Genomic DNA, 17,085 nt, shown 5'->3' on the forward strand with positions numbered 1-17,085 from the left:
ACTGCTGAAGAAGGTACATTTGTTCACACAGCAATTCTGTGTCAAACTATGTACCGCCATTCCAATCTGCCCCCTTCCCACCAGAAAGCTCAGCATCTATCAACAATACTTGACCATTTTACACTGCCAATACACCAACAGTCTCAGAGAGCTCTTTGCTCCTTTTATTTGCGCCCGAGCTTCTCGGAGGACGAGAGAATCAACCGCCCCCAGATGGGTCTGCTACAGGCCCTCGGCCTGCGACGCGCATCGCAGTGGCAGCGCCTTACCTTGCTCGACCACCTCCTCCTCTCGCCGCTGACCTTTCTCACCATCCAGCTCTACCACGTCCTCGTCTGGCTGCGCGGCCGGCCCTTTCGCCCGCCGCGCGACAAGGAGCCCGTCCGTGTGGTGTGCATCTCCGACACGCACGACCTCACCGTCGAGGTACCCGACGGCGACATCCTCGTCCACGCAGGCGATCTCACAAATGAGGGCACCGCCGCCGACATCCAGAAGCAGCTCGACTGGCTCGGCAGCTTCGCCCACCCCGTCAAGATTGTGGTCTCCGGCAACCACGACAGCTACTTTGATCGCCGGTCGCGCCGGGACGAGGACGTGCGCAGCAAGGCCAAGCTGCAGCTGGGGGACATCTTGTTCCTCCAGGGCGACATGACGGTGCAGGAGGTCAATGGCCGAAAGATTAGCATCTTTGGTGCCGGCGATGTGCCCGAATGCGGGCCAAAAGAGTTTGCGTATGTTCAGTCGAATTAGCATGCTGGTACGCTCCATTGTTCTGACCTGAACTCCGTATAGCTTCCAATATACCCCCATCACGCAGCCTTGGTATAATAGGGTACCACCCCAAACAGATATCTTGGTCACCCATACTCCGCCTGTAAGTGTCGTCATCTAACACAGCTTGGCGCATTTTCTCACAAACCACAGAAACACCACCTTGACCTTGGCCTTGGATGCCCGCATCTGCTACGTGAAGTATGGCGCGTAAAGCCACGACTGCACATCTTTGGTCATTGTCACTGGGCCTACGGACAGGAATCCGCTTACTTCGACGAAATGCAGGTTGCGTACGAGACTCTTCTCTCGCGCCCTCGTCGTGGCCCGCTACTAGATTTCATCCCCAACCGATCTTGGATCTACATGTGGAAGGTCATCTACTACGGCCTACAAGGCGTGGCTTGGACATGGTTCATGGGCGGTCCACGCGGCAACCAGGGCAGCATCATGGTCAACGCCGCCCAGATGTACGGTGATACTGGCCGGATCAAGTCGCGTGCGTTTGTGGTGGACATTTAACGCACGCACCTGTACCATGCACACATTGACTTTCGACAAGTAAATTTAGCTATCTGTTAGAAGCCAGCTGCAATCAGAAACTGGCCTGAATAATATAAGATCCAAACCGCGTGTTGCATCCACGGCCGGTGGCCCGACTCCCGCGCCACCACAAACTCCTCAGTCGCCAAAATCGAGTCCGACAGCGCAAAGAGCACGCCGCCAAGCACGATCGTCTCACTCCGCACCGTCAGCACTGCCAGCACCATGGTCAGAATGGTCGCGGTATAAACAAGGATCGGGACCCGCAGCGCTCCCGCCACACGCGGCATCAGGACGGCCGCCATGCCCGGTGCCAGCAGCATCATGATGCCAGCCACGGCCTTGCGCCACGCCTCGACCCCGAGCTGCGCGCGACCGGCACCCACGCCGGCAAAGAGCGCCACGTAGAACAGGTGCGCGACCAGGAAGCTGCCCAGGCCACACAGGAAGTTGGCTTCGCCGGGCCACGCCAGAAATGCGTCGCCCAGGGAACCAAGTGCCAGCGCGGGCACGAGCAGCGACCCGCTGCCGGCGCGCAGCGCGGCGAAGCACGCCAGCAGTGCCGTCGAGAGCGTCTTGTACGCCATGCGCGTCCGGCTCGGCGCGGCGCGGACGTGGGCCAGATACAGCACGGACGAGGCGAGGGAGGCGGCGACCACGGCCGTCTCCGTTGCGTCGTTGCCCTGCAAGCGTTTCCAGTCCATGATTGCTCGGCAATGCTTGTCGAAGAGGTGGCGCTAGATCGGTGTCAGCTCTTGCTACGGAGTACACAGCAGCGATGTGGTGCAGTGTAGGTGGGTAGCAGTACTTGCCAGCTGAGTCAAGAATTAGGGCCCAACGGGACGTCGGATTTCAAGCGAGGACAAGTGGTTTGCTAGAGTGGTCCAGGAAGATGACAGACTTCAGACGACAGCTATATAATTAGAAACGGGTGCCGGGCCATTTCGCACTCCGCACTCTCCAGGGGCTGAGGTTCAAAAAGTGGTGCCTCGGTATAAGTCGAAGTGGAGGTCTATGTAAGGTATATAGTTAGGGCACATGCCAGGATATGATGAGGAAAACTGCACATATTTTTAATGAGTTCTATATCTAGTTTAAAGCTAGCAGTGTTATTCTATCTACGATCTAGTCTAAATAAAGGTAGCAAATTAACAAATTCCCGTACGCTGTCGTACCACTATTCTCGACTTATTTAAAAGTCTCCCAAAAGACAAAGAATAATAATAAATCGCTGATGCTGTGGCTTTGCAGTGTTTCTGTAGACTTCTCTAGCCGGTAAATATATCAATCTGTTTTGTTTCTCCCCGATAAGAATACCTCAAAAATTTTTCTTGCTTTTGTGTCAACTTCACAGAAGAAGAACCATGGCCAGCATGGTAGTAATAAACAGCGAAGTCACCCTCGATCCCGAGGCACCAGAAACGGTGATAGGGCTCGATGGGGGGTCAAAAGACACATTGCTGGAAGAAGGGGGAGGGACGCGGACGCTGGAGGCAGCGGGCTTATCGTCGTTCGGCACTGGAGGTGCATTGCTATTGGGCGCGGGAGGGACGCCACTGTTGGTCGCGGGCGGTGTTTTGTTGCTTGGGGAAGGAGGCGGCATCTCGTTGTTGGGAGCTGGGGGCTCATTGCCACCGTTCGTGGGAGGGACGCTGTTGTCGGACTTGGGAGGCGCATTATAACTAGGCGGAGGAGGCACATTCTCATCGGATGCGGGAGGGATGCTGCTGCCGGGGGTCGGAGGCTCATCATGGCCAGATGTCGGCGGTACACTCTGATCAGATGCCGGGGGTACGCTGCTGCCGGGGGTCGGAGGCTCATAATGGCCAGACGTCGGCGGTACATTCTTGTTAGATGCAGGGGGGACGCTGCTGCCGGGTGTCGGAGGCTCATCAGAGCTAGGAGGAGGTGCATTTCCGTTGGGCGCAGGGGGTTCATTGCTGCCGGGCACAGTGTGCACGTACTTGCTAGGTGGCTGAGGTATGATGGTAGGAGGAGAACTACCGTTGGGCGTGGGGGTAGGCGTGGCAATTGGGTCCTCGCAAGGCACGACGATGGTCACGGTGCTCTCACCATGACGGCCGCAAGCTGAGCAAGAAACAACCTTTGTCGACATGGATACAGTCATGACGGGGGGAGGGGTCTCAGTGCAGCCGCAGTGAGCCTTGACGATGGTCGTGACATAAAATGCGGTGACAATCTCGGTGGGATTCGAGGGGTATACAGTCTGGTACGTGACTGTGGTCACGACGGTGCTGGTGGTACTGGTAATAAGGGTGGGGGTCTCGATGCCCGTAGCAGAAGCCACGTTGGCGGGAGCACTGGATGTCTGGCTGACCACCGCGGGAGGCTGCTGGCCAGGATGGCTAGGGACAGCAGGATATTTCTGGCCAGGGGCGTAAGATGTCTGAGCATTAATGACGGAAGACTCTTGGCCAGGAGCGTTGGGTGTCTGACTATTTGTGGCGGAGGGTTCCTGAACAAGTGTGTTGAGTGTCTGACTATTTGTGGCGGAAGGTTCCTGGACAGGTTTGTTGGGTGTCTGTTTACCCATTCCAGGAACCGGCTTGGGTGGCTCTTCCTGAGCAACCGCGGCGTAAACTGTGAGCAGGAAATCGGCGGCCTCGCGGCGATCAAGCATGCCAGAGCGGGTGGTCTTTGACTTTCTAGCCAGGGGAACGGCCTTGCGGCGACCAAGAAAGTTCGAGCGGCGGGCCATCCGAAGGGCAGTACCACCTGCAGCAGTCGGACCTGCAGGCACAGTTTCATTCATCTTGGGAATGGGGTAAACGGGGATGACGACCTCGGGAACATCGTCAAGGCTGGCCGCGGAGTCGCTAGCAGAGGTAGCCGTAACCTTGGGGATAGTCGCGGCAGTGCTGCGAGAGGCACTTGTGCTGGAGACAGGAACTTTGGCCGTGGCATCGCTTGCCGTGGTGGCAGAGGATGCTGTGGTATTGAGATTAATGCTGAGCGAGCTAGACAAGCTGGAAATACTCGAAGGGACCTCGAGGCTAGTGGAGCTGTTCAACTTCCCTGTCGGAGTGGCAGAGCTGTGTGCAGAGTTTAGAATCATGCTGCGAGAGGCAGACAAGCTGGAACCATCGGAAGGAATCTCGGGGCTGGTGGAGTTCACAAACTTGGCTGCAGCAATGCTTGTCGGGGTAGCAGAGGCGGGTGCAGAGCTGAGAATCATGCTGCTATAGCCAGACAAGGTGGAAACAGAGCTTCTGGAGCTATTGAAGGGGCCCTCAGGGTCGACTGAGCTGAACTTGGCAGCAGGCCTGAACGAATTTGCGATGGAGCTTCCGGTGCCAACAGGGCTACCAGCGCCTCCTGATGCGAAGCTGGTAGTCTGCGGTACAGTAACATTGGCCGTGGCGCCGATAGTGTCCTTGTCCACAACGCCGCCGTTCTTGACGCGACCGCCGCAGAACTGGCTGCTGTCACCAGGACAGGCGGTGTCGCAGGCGTCAACGCTGACGCGGGTATCGGCATCGAGCTCCGAGGCGCAGTAGCAGGTGGTGTCGTAGACGCCGGCGTACTTTTTCCCCTTGCAGAGCTCCGTGCATTTGCGAAGGTTCATGTCGGCGCTGTCAGCCACCTTTTCAAACGACGCGAAGTCACTGCTGGAACCGAAGCAGCCGAGGTAAGAAAAGTCGTTCAAGCTGGCCGGGTTGAGGTGCGCCACACCGTTGGGTGATGGCAGGCTGGTGGTGGGAATGGAACTCTGGCTTTCGGGAGCGATGGGTGTGTTGACGACGGAAGAGGAGGTGGTGGTGGCCGGGTCGGTAAAATTGAGCGCAGAGGAGCTGCCAGCCACGGGGGGGCGCGTGTTGGTCTCATTGTTGACGCCTGTGATGCTAACGGCGCTGCTAGACGGCCCGCTGGGGAGGCTGCTTGTCTCGGCGCTGCGACTGGCGATGGCGCTGCTGGACAAGCTGCCGTTGGACGCTTCCTGGACGTAAGCGTCGATGTAGTTGACGTCCCAGTAGGCGCTGGCAAAGGCGGTCGGGTTCTTGGCCACCCACTCGGAGCAGGTCGGCGCGTAGGCGGTGCAGCCGTCGCTCGCCCACACAGCGTTGCCGTAGTCGCCGCAGAAGTTGATGTTGAGCACGATGCTCATGTCGCGGAAGTGCGACTTGACGTCACACTTGCTGCCGCCGTACACGGCCTGCGGCTTGCCCCAACCCTCGGGACGGGGCTGCTTGGCCGTGATATCGGCCGGCACGGATGCACGGTTGAAGTGCCAGACCTTGATGTACTCGTCGTCCCATTGCATGGCGTAGATGCCGCCGCCCAGGGCGTTGAAGGTATCGCCGTACGACGACACGTCGTCGGCCGCCGCCGCGTAGCCGCATCCAATGTTCTGCTGGCCGACGTCGCAGTTCTTAGTCTGCGCCTCGCCCGTGGCCATGCTCAAGACGTCCTCGCCGAGCTCGCAGCCTGGGCTGGTGTGCGCCGAGATGATGTTGCGGTGGGCCGTGTTGGCGCCCTCGATGATGTCAATTTCGCCGCCGGCAGGCCAGTTGGGCCCATAAGCCCAAACTACAAACTGCGTGTTAGTCAAAAAGAAAAGGGCTGTTCGCCAACATCGCGACGGGCGTGTTTTTCCACTTACAAGCTGGCCACACACCGCACTGAGACGGGGGCATATGGAGAAAGTCGCCGATGAAGAGGCCCTTATTATAGGCCTCCTTGCTTTCGATGCGGATACTTGGGCGGCCCTGCGTGATATCGTATGGGTTGGTGTGGTCGACGCCGATGCGCACGACGCCTGTTTGCTGGTCGACGGCGAAGAGGCCCTGGGCAGCGGCGTTGACTTGGCTCTGGTACCTGACATAGCCGTTGGAATAGTCGCGCGTGTCCACCCAGTTGAAGCCGTTGACGAGGGCGTTGCCGGCATACGAAGTGGCCAGGGAGTAAGCCATGCTGGGCGGTGTCGCGAAAAGACAAGTGCAACAGCACGAGTTTGTCCGTGAGGTATCTCCGCAGATACTAGAGACCTATTCTGAGAAGATTCCAGGAATCAAGAAAAATCTCTTCAAAGCTCCTATAATGATAGATGGTGCTTCGAGTCTAGTGATGGAGGGAGCAATTTCGAAAAGATGAGAGTCGCGGATTGTCAAGACATGCGTGGGACTATATACGCAAGCTCGAGGACCATCACCACGTCACAAGCCGGGCAAGGTTGGCCTCCAGCATCGTACTGGAATGAGGCTCTTAGCCAGGTGCAGCATGGTCGGTGCTGGAAGAATTGCTATATTTGAAGATCAATAGGGTCCAAAGGGAGACAGGCTCCGTAAACGAAGCGGCGAGCCACGCCACTGTCGAGGTTGGAGCGACAAGGGAGCATTCCAGTGCGAGGCTATTCGCACTCTGTAAAGTGTGCCTGGGCAACGCTACGGTCGCCGGACAATAGGCCATCTGGCTCAGGAACAATGACCCGGCGGCACTTTGTTAGGTGATTAGGGCCCTTCCCAGTCAAGTGTCTCGCCCGGAAGGGGGGATATTGGGTTCCTAGCTCCCTCGCCCCTCATTGTCCGCGAGGGATGACGTGGGTAGTGGGCTCACGTCGAGGAGCCGCAGGGCGACCCTGCACGAATGCGGCCATGTCAGGACACGTTGAAGAATTTTCCGAGACAACTAACTAAGTAGGGTGGTGTTCGCTAGCCGGGCAGGCGGCTCTGCGGCGGTCGTAGCAGCGCAGCAGTGGTCGTGTCGGCGACCAACGGTCGTGGGCTGGGGCGGCAACCGGCCCCTCATGCCCGTGACTGGCCGGGATACCATCACCAGCATTCCAGACAACTCGTAGCGATTCCTCACTCGTGCCACCTGATTGGCTCGCGACGCCTTTTGCATGCCTCAGCCAGGTTGACGTAGCAGCACACTATGGAATTCTGTGCCGATTCTTTTATTGTACATACTATGGGTATAGAGCTCAAAACGCCGCGTCATATGCAATCGTCCTCCAACAAAGAAACCGCCAAACGTAACGTACATTGTGTCTTCCCTTCCCATGTTCCTTAGCTCGGTGAAACAGCACCATAAAAAGAAAGAAAACGAGTTCAATATGACCTGCGCCCGGATTTGAAGCGAGGGACATAATAAGGCTGACATTCCTCCCTTTTTGTCAGCCCACGTGTTGTCTGCTGGTCACTATTCTTGGAACACCACGGCTTCCAATCTTCCCCTTTTGTGCAACACATTTAGACCATGATGCGTCGCAGACCCTCTGTGCCTCCCAAGACACGCCTGCCGGTAACTGCGCAGCGACCCTGTCCACTCTCCCATTCGCCATCTTTGCCCTCCATAAATGTCTCCTGCCTAGGATGCATGCCCTCGATCCATCTGTGGATGCATGTGTAGCAGTAAACTACGCCGGTCTGGCAAGCTGTCGGTGTCACAATGTCCTCAAGGCAAATGGGGCAGCGGGAGGAGTCTTTGGGGAATGAGACAACATGGATTGGAAGCCGTGACAGTTTGGCGAGGGGGGCGTCTTTGGCACTAATCTCCGTCTCGAGCGGGTCTGCGGCTTCGCTGTCCGCCTCGGCAAGTTTCTTTTCGTCTGCCGTCGTCGCATTTGGTTTTTTCAGGTGCTTGGCGAGGAGGCCGGAAATTATGGGAGGTGGCAGTTCGATGTTTTCGGTGGCCTTCCGCGAGAGCTGCTTGGCAAAGTCGGACTGGTACCACCACTCGAGGAATTTGAGGGCAAATATGCTCATGGGTAGTGCAATGGACAGGCTCGAGAGCACCGTGGATCCTAGGTAGCGGGGCGAGAAGAAAGACTGCCCGGGTCGACCGTCCGCCTTGGACTTGGCCGACAAGGCATCGATGGCCTGGTAGTCGGCGGCCGTCATGCGGCGTACGCGGGTGCCAATGAGCCACATGAGCGGGTTGTGGTACTTTGTGCGGTCAAAGAGATAGCCGAGATTAAAGGCCAGCATGGCAAAGTAGTAGGCCGCATTGACGGAGGGGTATATGTTGGTGAGGAACCATCGGTAGTAGTGGACGACTCGGTCGCGCAGAGTCGGGTTGTCAGGCATGCGGGTGTAGGCGGCGCCGAGGAGGGCGCGGGGCGCGTTGACCTCGTAGCCCTCGTCGAGCTTACGGCGGAGATACGGGACGCCGACGAGCACCGCGAGGTTCATCCAGACGTCCCTGGTGGTCAGGCGGAGCGTGTCGCGGACAAGGTGCGGCGCGGCCATGCTGGCGCGGGGCACCTCGCCGCGGAGCGCCTTTTCGCGCTTGAGGCCGTAAAAGTGTTCGGTGAAGGAGCCGCCGCGGGTGCGCAGGTAGTGCCGCTCGACGAGCAGCATGAGCAAGGCGTAGAGCTCGTCGAACGAGTTGCAGACGCGCAGCAGGTACCGCGGGTAGCGGTGCGTGGCGACGGTCAGCATGTAGCGCAGCGTGGGCGGCAGCAGGCTGCTGAGCTGCTGCTCGGACAGCACCTCGAAGAGCGAGGGCTTCTGGTCGTCAAAGGTGCCCCGGAGGGCCGTGACGAACTCCATGGCAGCGTCGTCGGGAGCGAGAGGAGGAGCTCGGTGCGATGGCGGCGGTTATGACCGGACGTTGACGCTTGTGTCGGCGTGGGCCGATGCGCAGCCGGCAAAAAGGGCGCTGGGGAAACCGCGACGAGAGCGGCGCAGCAAGGCAGAGTCGTGAGAGGAAGCTGTAAAAGGAGGTAGACAGTTTGTAGTCAATTGGTATCAAGACATGGTGGCTGAGGAAGCTTCCAGGGATGGTGATGAGGACAGAGTTGATCAAATGTGGTGTGGTTCTCCATGTGAAGATTGCCTCGGCAGTCCTAGGCGGCCGAAGAAAAGCAGCCTACCCTAGAGGCCGGATAGCGCCGGAAATCAGTGACAGTCCGGGGTAGCCACTGCATATCGCTAGAGTGAAAACTCGAGTGATTTTAGCACTTCCTTTTACAATTGATCTTCTTCGACTCTTGATACTCTCGTAGGTAGGCACCAAGACATTGAAATATCTATCGAAACCGACGGCCCTGGCAGCTCGTCCTGGAGCTTGATTTTGATTCATCTCCACCAAAACGGCCGTAACAGGGCGCCATTCTCTCCCCGCAAAAGCCAGCGCCGCTCCCGCTTGACAGGCTGCGCACGGAGCTTTGCCTAATAAAGAGGCGCCGCCGTGGAAAGACGCCGGAAACTCCGCGTCCCGAGGTCATCGAGGCCAGTCCGGCTCAAGGCTCATGCACTCCCTCATTGAGCCGCACATCTTTATCGCCAATCGATCTAGATTACGCCGTAGCGTCATCAGCACGAAGCAACCATATTTTTTTCTTCTAAATCATTGCTCTCCTCTCGAGTCTTTTATCTGAAGCCAACTATCTACCTCGGCTGTCACCATTGAGAGAGCTCGGCTATATACCCTCACCCATCCCACCACCACGACCCTTCCATTCAACCAGCAGCTTTGTCTCACCACCTATACATTAAATCAATAGCCAAGATGGATGTCACCGGTACTCCAGAGGAGCGCATCCAGATGTTCCTCGACTTTACATCCAAGAGCGATACAGTAAGAATAAAATCATCCGGAGCCAGCTAGCCCTAGCTCGTCGTCCCTTCACCACGCCACGATGCAGTATAGACTGACCCGCGTCCCCCCCCCCTCCCCTGCAGAATTGGCAGAGCCGCATCGGGCCGTACGTCAAGCTCGAGTCCGTTCGAGCCGACGGGCCGCACCCGGGCGTGACCTTTTCCTTCACCGTGGACGAGTGCCACAACAACTCGAGCAACAACATGCACGGCGGCGCCATCGCCACCCTCTTCGACTGGGCCACCTCGATGCCCCTGGCCCTCGTCTGCAAGCCGGGCTTCTGGAGCTTCATGGGTGTCAGCCGCAACCTCGACGTCTCCTACCTGCGGCCCGCCCCCGTCGGCACCGAGTGCCTGGTCGAGGCCGAGATCGTCTCCGTCGGCCGGAACATGGCCATGCTGCGCGGCATCCTGCGCCGCAAGTCGGACGGCGCCATCCTCGCCACCTGCAACCACGACAAAGTCCAGACCGATCCGCCAGCCTCGAAAATCTAGAGAGGAAACTTTTTTCGCAAGAATAGTTACGCGAAATCCAATTCGGCCCGTTTTTTTCCCCTTGTCGCTTGGCACAACATGGCGTTTAATAGATATGTGTACACTCCACCTTACATAGTGGCATATTACCGACTCATTATAGAAGCTGTTGATACATGGCTCCCGCTCATTCCAACTGACCTGCATACCGAACCTCATGACTCGTCCTCTCCAGGAGGCGCGGTCAGTATTTCCATATTCGCGTCCAACAACAGTGCAGGCAGCTCGCCCCGCAGCGTTTCGTAGTCAATTTCCAGCTCTTCCTCCTCCTCGTCGTCTTCCTCCGCCGTGTAGTCCATCTCGCTCTCGGGGTCCGAGTCGTCAACTGACACCAGAGCGCTGTAGGCCAAGAACCCCGTCGGCAGGATATCCGCAATCTTGCCATACGGCGCCTCGGAGTCGCTGGCCTTCCAGATGGCCGTGGGGCCCACGGGACCATGCGCATCGTACTCGCTGTCGAACCAGAAGCCCAGGACGCCGCGCGCGGACCGCACGCCGCCGACCTGAATTCCCTCGCTCTTCCACCGCTCCTGGCCGTTGTAGACGGACGACGACGTCCAGCGCACCTCGCCCTCTCTTGTCAGCCGCACGGTGCCTGTGGCTATTGTCAGTCACTAACGTGTTCTTGTAATCTGGCCAGTCAAGGACTGGCGCGGCGAATGGCTCTCACCCCGTAATTCGGACGACGCGTTGGCATCCCAACCATCGTCCAGCAACCTGGAGTCGCCCGTGAAATGTACGACGGGAAGCTCTTGTCCATCATCAGGGCCGGGTGGCTCTATATGCGTGACGCGCAGTTTTAGAATAATGAGGCGTGTGGCCTCGCCTACGCTGATGCCTGGTCGTGGCATATTGGCGGGAAACGGATCTCCCATGGGAAAATTATATGTAAAGAAGTCATTATAGTCGAGGAAGCAAACCACCTAAGACTCATTAGCACGGACCACCCAGTTCGAACCAGAACACTGTTGGACAGTCACCTACTCGGTACCACGTGCCCGTGACGCCGTACGGATCACTGAGCTCGAGCGATGACAGGTCCTGTGCCGGCGACAGAGGCGGGGTCTGCAGGTAACTCTGGGACCACGAGCCCGAAAAGGGCGTGCTCCAGACATCGCTGAACAGCTTGGAGACGAATCGTTTCGACTGGATATTGTAGCCCAGCACCACCATGACGGCCTCGACCTTTTCCCAGTCTACGCGGTCGGAGCCGTCGTCACGGAAGGGCCCCCATCGGGTGCGCGTCGTGTGGCCCCGCATGTCGTAGACGGTCGAGCAGGCAAAGGGGTAGGTACGGGTGGACCGGAGACGGCCGACGTTGAGGATGGGCGTCCCATAGAGGCAGTGTAGGCGCGCGCTGCGTTGGTGCGTCTCAGCCCGCGCGGCGGCGGCGGCGGCGGCGTCTTGGCCGTCGTCGCCGTCGGTCGACGGGAACGGGAGCGGCCGCTCGCACCGCACGCGCTCGAACAGGAAGGACCGCTCGAGAAAGGCGGCGCGCGTCGAGTCGCTGCCGGCAAAGAGCTGCCGCAGGAAGTCGGCGTTGCGCGAGGCGCTGTGCGTGTTGGAGTTGTCGTTGGTGTAGCCGCGAGACGAGGCGCGGTCGAGGAGGTCCGTCACCGTCCGGTGGACGAATGCCAGCTCCGGCTCCTGCGCGGGCGTTCCCAGTTAGCGAAATTATACAATGACAAGGACAATCTCGTTTCAGGAGGGGAGGGGAAAGGTGGAAGCGGCAGCGTACTTTGTCCGATGCCACCGGGCGTTCACATATAAGCCTGAGCCGTACAAAGTCATGCAAGGCCTGCTCCCAGTCTATATTCGTGTTATTTGGGGGGTTGTCCTCAACAGCAGTTAGCTTCCCATCTGATGAAGTTTCGGGATCGAGCTCCGGTTGTCACAGTAACTTACTAAATGATTAAGGTACACATCCTGGCACAGCTTCCAGTTGCCCTTGACATAATCGTTGAGTGCCGGGCAGACGCGGGGTAGGGCTCCTAGATCTCTGGGTTCGAGCCAGCTGAAGATGTGATGCAATAGCTCTGCGGGCAGCGCAGTGAGCTGCGGCATCGTGTCTTGAAGTCTTGTACTTCCAAACTTCCAGGCAGATCCTATTCAAGACGAAAGGCAAGAAGCAGGCGTGAATGCGAATCGAGGCAGCTTTTGGATGGGGCCGCCCGTGTCATGACGATGGTTTTGGGGGTACAAGCTTCGGACTTAATGCTGCCCCACCCAACTTCAACGGATCGAGGCGAATGGCGCAATGGATTTAAGCCTTGGAAAATGCCGTCACGCTTCGATGTCCATATCACCGGGAAAAGTATCGAGAGTGATATTTTTCGATTTCAGCGCAATTGCCTGCGCACCGTGACTGCTGCTCGCCGTTCTGCACAGTTCGTTTCAGCCGGTACTCCGTACCTCTACCAGATCCGGCTCCACCCCCACGACGCTCTACTTCACTAGTACGATGTTGCTGGAGGTTGATCTTCTTATGCAGTTAGCACATTTATTTGTCTTGGTGAACAGGAAAATCGATGCATGCTCCTGAATAGATCGAATGAGGTCACGAGCACTAATTAATTTGTATAGACTAGAAATATGAATTCTTTAGACAAGAAGGATACGTAGAAAAAAATTGAAACATATATGGATTAACACATCTTTGATTACCAACTTTGTAAACGTTGTATACGATCCTCCAATACCAAAATGTGGCAACAGAGTGTCTTGTGATGGGGCGATTCTTCTGTCCGCCTCATGTCTTTGTGAGTATATATACAGGATTTATCCAGAAACCGCGTATCGAGACCTCGAATGGAGATCCCTCCACGTCGCTACGCTATTGCACTTAAGCTACTGCATGGCCCTGACCCCTCCATATGCAGTTCTGGATGAGTTTACCCGCCTCATGCAGCAGCTCCCACCGCGACTGTCCCAACGAGTCTCGCAGCACCATGAGCAGCGAGACATTCCCGTTGAAGCCCCTCATGTCTTGCAGCTCGCTCGGCTCGCTCAGTCCGGCATGCACAGACAGGTACCCGCGCATCTGCGCCCACCGATCACGGGGCGTCGTCGGCTCCACGTAGCGCGAGCACGGTCCTTCCAGGGCGTACCCGTAAGACCAGATGATGAGCGCCGCAAAGTAGAGCACCCATGGTCGGTTGAGCAGAATGTCGTTTCGGACCTCGTATGGCCGGCCCGGCTGCGGTCGCACCGGCACGTCTTCCTTGTTCCCGATCTGATCCGGTGCGAGCACGAAGCGGAGGAGCTTCAGCGCATAAAAGGTAGCGTCGCGGGCCCTCGCCGAGGGCGCCCAATCTTCCTTTATGCGTCGCTGTGCCGCTGTAGATTCGTTTGCGCTGACTGGCCGGCCTAAAAGTCGCTTAGCTCCTGCAAAGATTTGGCAGTCGACAATATCGGCGTGCATGGCCATGTGGGCAAGGTGATGCAGCACAGTGCGGCTCTCAAACAAGGTATAGGTCTCGATATCGACATCATCAGTGCCGTATGGATCCTGCTGTGGCTGCTTTTCCCTCAGGAAGTCGTCAAAATCAGACTTCCAGAAGTCATATGCTCGTGTCAACGCAACTCGCCACTTGTCTCGGCCACCACCAGGTGCATGCGCCATACCGCTTCCAAGTACATTGGCTTGTAGGTCGCGCTGGTTCAAATGATACGTGACGTTAAGTAGCCCTGCCATGAGCACAGCTCGCACAAAACAGGTTGTGTATACTGGCTGCTTGTTGAGCGTTCTCTTGAGCCCTTCAAGAAATGAGACAGGTGTCGCGCCCTGTACCATGAGTTTGCTTTGCGCCCTGCTGAACTCGGAGCTGCTCGTGGCTGTCCATAGCGACTCATCACAGGGCAGGGGGAGGCGCATTTCATGAGCAGCCATAACAATCGAGTGGCCAAACATTGTTGCATGGAGCGAGTCAACAATGAAAGCTGCGCTGGCAACTCGCCTCGTTGACTCGTTAATTATCCATTGCTCCCACTGCTCATCTGCAGTCTTCCCAGCTGTAGTTGTGCCTGCATTCGTTGGTGAATCAAGGGATGGCTTTCCTATCAGGCTGCGACCGCGTCTCATGAGGGTGATGGTGGTTGCATGGTGGATATGCGCTCGTTCGTGCAATTCTCTCGTCGAGCACATCTTCTCATACAGTTCTAGAAAGATGAGCGTTTGAAATACCCACAACTTCGCCGGTGGGCGAAAACCCGGGTCCATGAATACTTCCCACCGCAGATGCGTGACGAGGAAGTTTGAAAGACGCACTCCTGCCATTGTCACTTCAGTTCCGCGCTTCTTATCCAGACATGCAGCTCCGGTGGCCATGATTGCTAATAGAAGGATCGTCGGTGTCTTGTCAGCGACAAAGGTTGGCTGGTGCAGGATTGGCATTTGCGCATTAAAGTGCTTCCAAAAAGACCCGATATAAGCTTGCATCATTCGCTTGCTCAGCATGTGGTCGCTTGAGGTCCTGTCACCGGAAAGAATAGACTCTCTCGCATATCGCAAGTCTTCACTTTCATTGCCATGAAACCGATCTCTGATGTAATCGAACAACTCTTGGCTCTTGGCATCAGACATACTGGCTTCTGGCATATGTGGCTCCAGCAGATTGTATACGGACATAATTTGCTGCGGCCCTATTTGCTGGATCGGGCCGGGTCTGTTTGCAAGATAGGCGTTATTCGGGTACTGAGTGTGATTGAGATCCCCATAGCTACATCACTGGTCAGCTCCAATCATAGCAATGGCAAAAGGGCGGACTCTTTACTTCATTGATGTGTGCGGTAGCATGCCGTTTTCGTGTGCAAGATTATTTGACGCCGAATCAAACAAGTAGACCATGAAGTCTTCAGGCATCCCGCCGGTGGGGGATTTGTGAAGGCCAGCATCGGCACTAAACACTGGGCCGGCGTCTCCCATGGGCATTGGATCATAGATGGCCATCTGCTGTGTTGCCGGCAAGGTTTCGAGAGATAAGCCATGCGCGCCTGGCGCCTGGGTATATTTTGTTGGTGATATGTCGTAGCCGAGGTCAACTTGGGGTGGGTTGTGATTGGCAAGATCTTGGTGTGGGACTTGCCCTCCGGATACTCTGGCGGCGGTACTGACGGGGGGCACGCTGGAGTTTGTGATGCTGCTGATAATTCGACTCGGGTTATCGGCGCTCGCTCCATATGTACCATTGATGGGAAGCGCATGAGGCTGATGGGCGTACCCCTGCCGGTGCATGCCTGTTTCTGGTGTCTGTGGCGAGAGTGAGCGAGCTGCAGGGCCGCTCATGTCACCCTGCGGATGAGTGTCCTTGGCGACATGTCTGTCTAGATGGCGCTTGAGCAAGTCAGGGCGGACAAAGGTACGGCTACAGTCACGGTACTCGCAACGGAATGTCTGAGGTGAGTTGTGGTTGAGCTGATGTCGCTGGCTGTGAGACGATGGTTAACTAGTGGGAGAGGAAGACGAGCGAGACGATTGACAGACTTACAGGTGTTCTGCACGTGAATACACCTTGCCACATGCATCGATTTCGCATGTAAATTTCTTCTCCAGACCTTTGCGGCTCTTTCTCTTGCGTTTCTTCGTAGGAGTAGGGCTGGCTACGCCATTGTGGGGGCTTACTGAGGCAGCAGGGTCAGACATGGTCGGCAACAGCGATGCCAGATTTGCGCATCATCATCTGCAGTGTCTCATTGCGCATCATTTGATGGCGACGGATCAATTGCTAGCAGGACGGAACGGCACCGGGCAGGACGGTTCAGCAATGGCTTGGCCAGACGCGGTCAAATGAGGTGGGAACAGCGAATCCACCCTGCGCCAATGTTATCGCAGGAGATGTAAGATTTGCTCCGAAGCCTCGCGGCGCTGTTGAGCAATGCGAATTGCCCCAAAACAGGGCTGCGTGCAGGTTTGGCAATGGCGGCGGCTGGTTGGTCGTAGCTGGTTGGTGTTGAGGAGGGGGAGGGGGGGTTGCCCGAGGAGCATGGGAAGGTTCGATTGCGAGGCAGGCGAGGCGGTCTTGTGCCGTGAAAATGAATATATGCTTTCGGAGAATTGGACCCAAAGCTGTTTGCCCACGCATCTATGTCGACTACAGAGTAGAGAGGTAAGAGCAAGGAAAAGGCCAAGACCACATCCGGCCGGGCTTGAAAAGTCACGGATGGGGGGCGCACACACGCTAAGTAGTTAGGTGGTTAGTGAGTGTGGAGACGGCGAATGGACTTGGTCGGTGTTGAGGGTAGCCCAGGCCGCGCCACGAGGGTCCCGATAGCACCTGGTTATCGGGGAAGAGCGAGGCAAGATCCGTAAGCCTTTCATCTGTACGGAGTACGGAGTATTGAGGCAAGATTGCGCCATTGGCAGCGTGCATCCGCTGGGTACTGATAACAAGTGAAATATTTTAAGGAACTCGGGACCACCAAATCTTGCGGTCCCACTTTACCTAGGACCACAAAGATGGTGAAGACTTGAAGCAACTGAGCGGCTTGGCGAATTAAAGGTACCTAGGCCAGGTAACTGTAGGTAGTTTGCGGGCTGCTGTTTGGAGAAGAGTAGGTACCTTTTGTTGGAGAAGGCTGATGACAGGTGCGGGGTAGTTATAAATACCTAGGTAAGTAGTCATGGCTCTACTTACTCATCTAACCATTGACAGCCAGCCATTGTCTTGGGAGTTTT

At 56.8% G+C, this 17,085-nt stretch overlaps 7 protein-coding genes across 7 annotated transcripts; 2 read left to right on the forward strand and 5 right to left on the reverse strand.

The window, feature by feature from the left end:
- Positions 1–213: 213 nt before the first annotated feature.
- V2A60_003083 (Metallo-dependent phosphatase-like protein) lies at positions 214–1,296 on the forward strand (the record flags this gene model as incomplete). Its single annotated transcript, XM_083254426.1, has 3 exons — positions 214–734; positions 796–877; positions 928–1,296. The coding sequence occupies 3 exons, from the start codon at positions 214–216 to the stop codon at positions 1,294–1,296; spliced, it is 972 nt and encodes a 323-aa protein (XP_083110552.1).
- Positions 1,297–1,352: 56 nt separating this feature from the next.
- V2A60_003084 (YhhN-like protein) lies at positions 1,353–2,021 on the reverse strand (the record flags this gene model as incomplete). Its single annotated transcript, XM_083254427.1, has 1 exon — positions 1,353–2,021. The coding sequence occupies one exon, from the start codon at positions 2,019–2,021 to the stop codon at positions 1,353–1,355; it is 669 nt and encodes a 222-aa protein (XP_083110553.1).
- Positions 2,022–2,665: 644 nt separating this feature from the next.
- V2A60_003085 (uncharacterized protein) lies at positions 2,666–6,248 on the reverse strand (the record flags this gene model as incomplete). Its single annotated transcript, XM_083254428.1, has 2 exons — positions 2,666–5,865; positions 5,939–6,248. 2 exons carry the CDS (start codon positions 6,246–6,248, stop codon positions 2,666–2,668), a joined length of 3,510 nt encoding a protein of 1,169 aa, XP_083110554.1.
- A 1,278-nt stretch (positions 6,249–7,526) lies between these two features.
- V2A60_003086 (pex2/pex10/pex12 family protein) lies at positions 7,527–8,828 on the reverse strand (the record flags this gene model as incomplete). Its single annotated transcript, XM_083254429.1, has 1 exon — positions 7,527–8,828. One exon carries the CDS (start codon positions 8,826–8,828, stop codon positions 7,527–7,529), a length of 1,302 nt encoding a protein of 433 aa, XP_083110555.1.
- A 961-nt stretch (positions 8,829–9,789) lies between these two features.
- Positions 9,790–10,373, forward strand: V2A60_003087 (HotDog domain-containing protein; the record flags this gene model as incomplete). Its single annotated transcript, XM_083254430.1, has 2 exons — positions 9,790–9,858; positions 9,972–10,373. 2 exons carry the CDS (start codon positions 9,790–9,792, stop codon positions 10,371–10,373), a joined length of 471 nt encoding a protein of 156 aa, XP_083110556.1.
- A 194-nt stretch (positions 10,374–10,567) lies between these two features.
- On the reverse strand, positions 10,568–12,476 carry V2A60_003088 (F-box protein; the record flags this gene model as incomplete). The annotated part of the gene is made up of 5 exons (XM_083254431.1): positions 10,568–11,007; positions 11,083–11,335; positions 11,397–12,059; positions 12,151–12,249; positions 12,318–12,476. 5 exons carry the CDS (start codon positions 12,474–12,476, stop codon positions 10,568–10,570), a joined length of 1,614 nt encoding a protein of 537 aa, XP_083110557.1.
- Positions 12,477–13,254: 778 nt separating this feature from the next.
- On the reverse strand, positions 13,255–16,053 carry V2A60_003089 (transcription factor domain-containing protein; the record flags this gene model as incomplete). Its single annotated transcript, XM_083254432.1, has 3 exons — positions 13,255–15,130; positions 15,185–15,838; positions 15,899–16,053. 3 exons carry the CDS (start codon positions 16,051–16,053, stop codon positions 13,255–13,257), a joined length of 2,685 nt encoding a protein of 894 aa, XP_083110558.1.
- Between the last annotated feature and the right edge of the window lie 1,032 nt (positions 16,054–17,085).

This window comes from Cordyceps javanica, chromosome 2, assembly GCF_051103115.1.
Source record: "Cordyceps javanica chromosome 2, complete sequence".
NCBI lineage: Eukaryota > Fungi > Ascomycota > Sordariomycetes > Hypocreales > Cordycipitaceae > Cordyceps > Cordyceps javanica.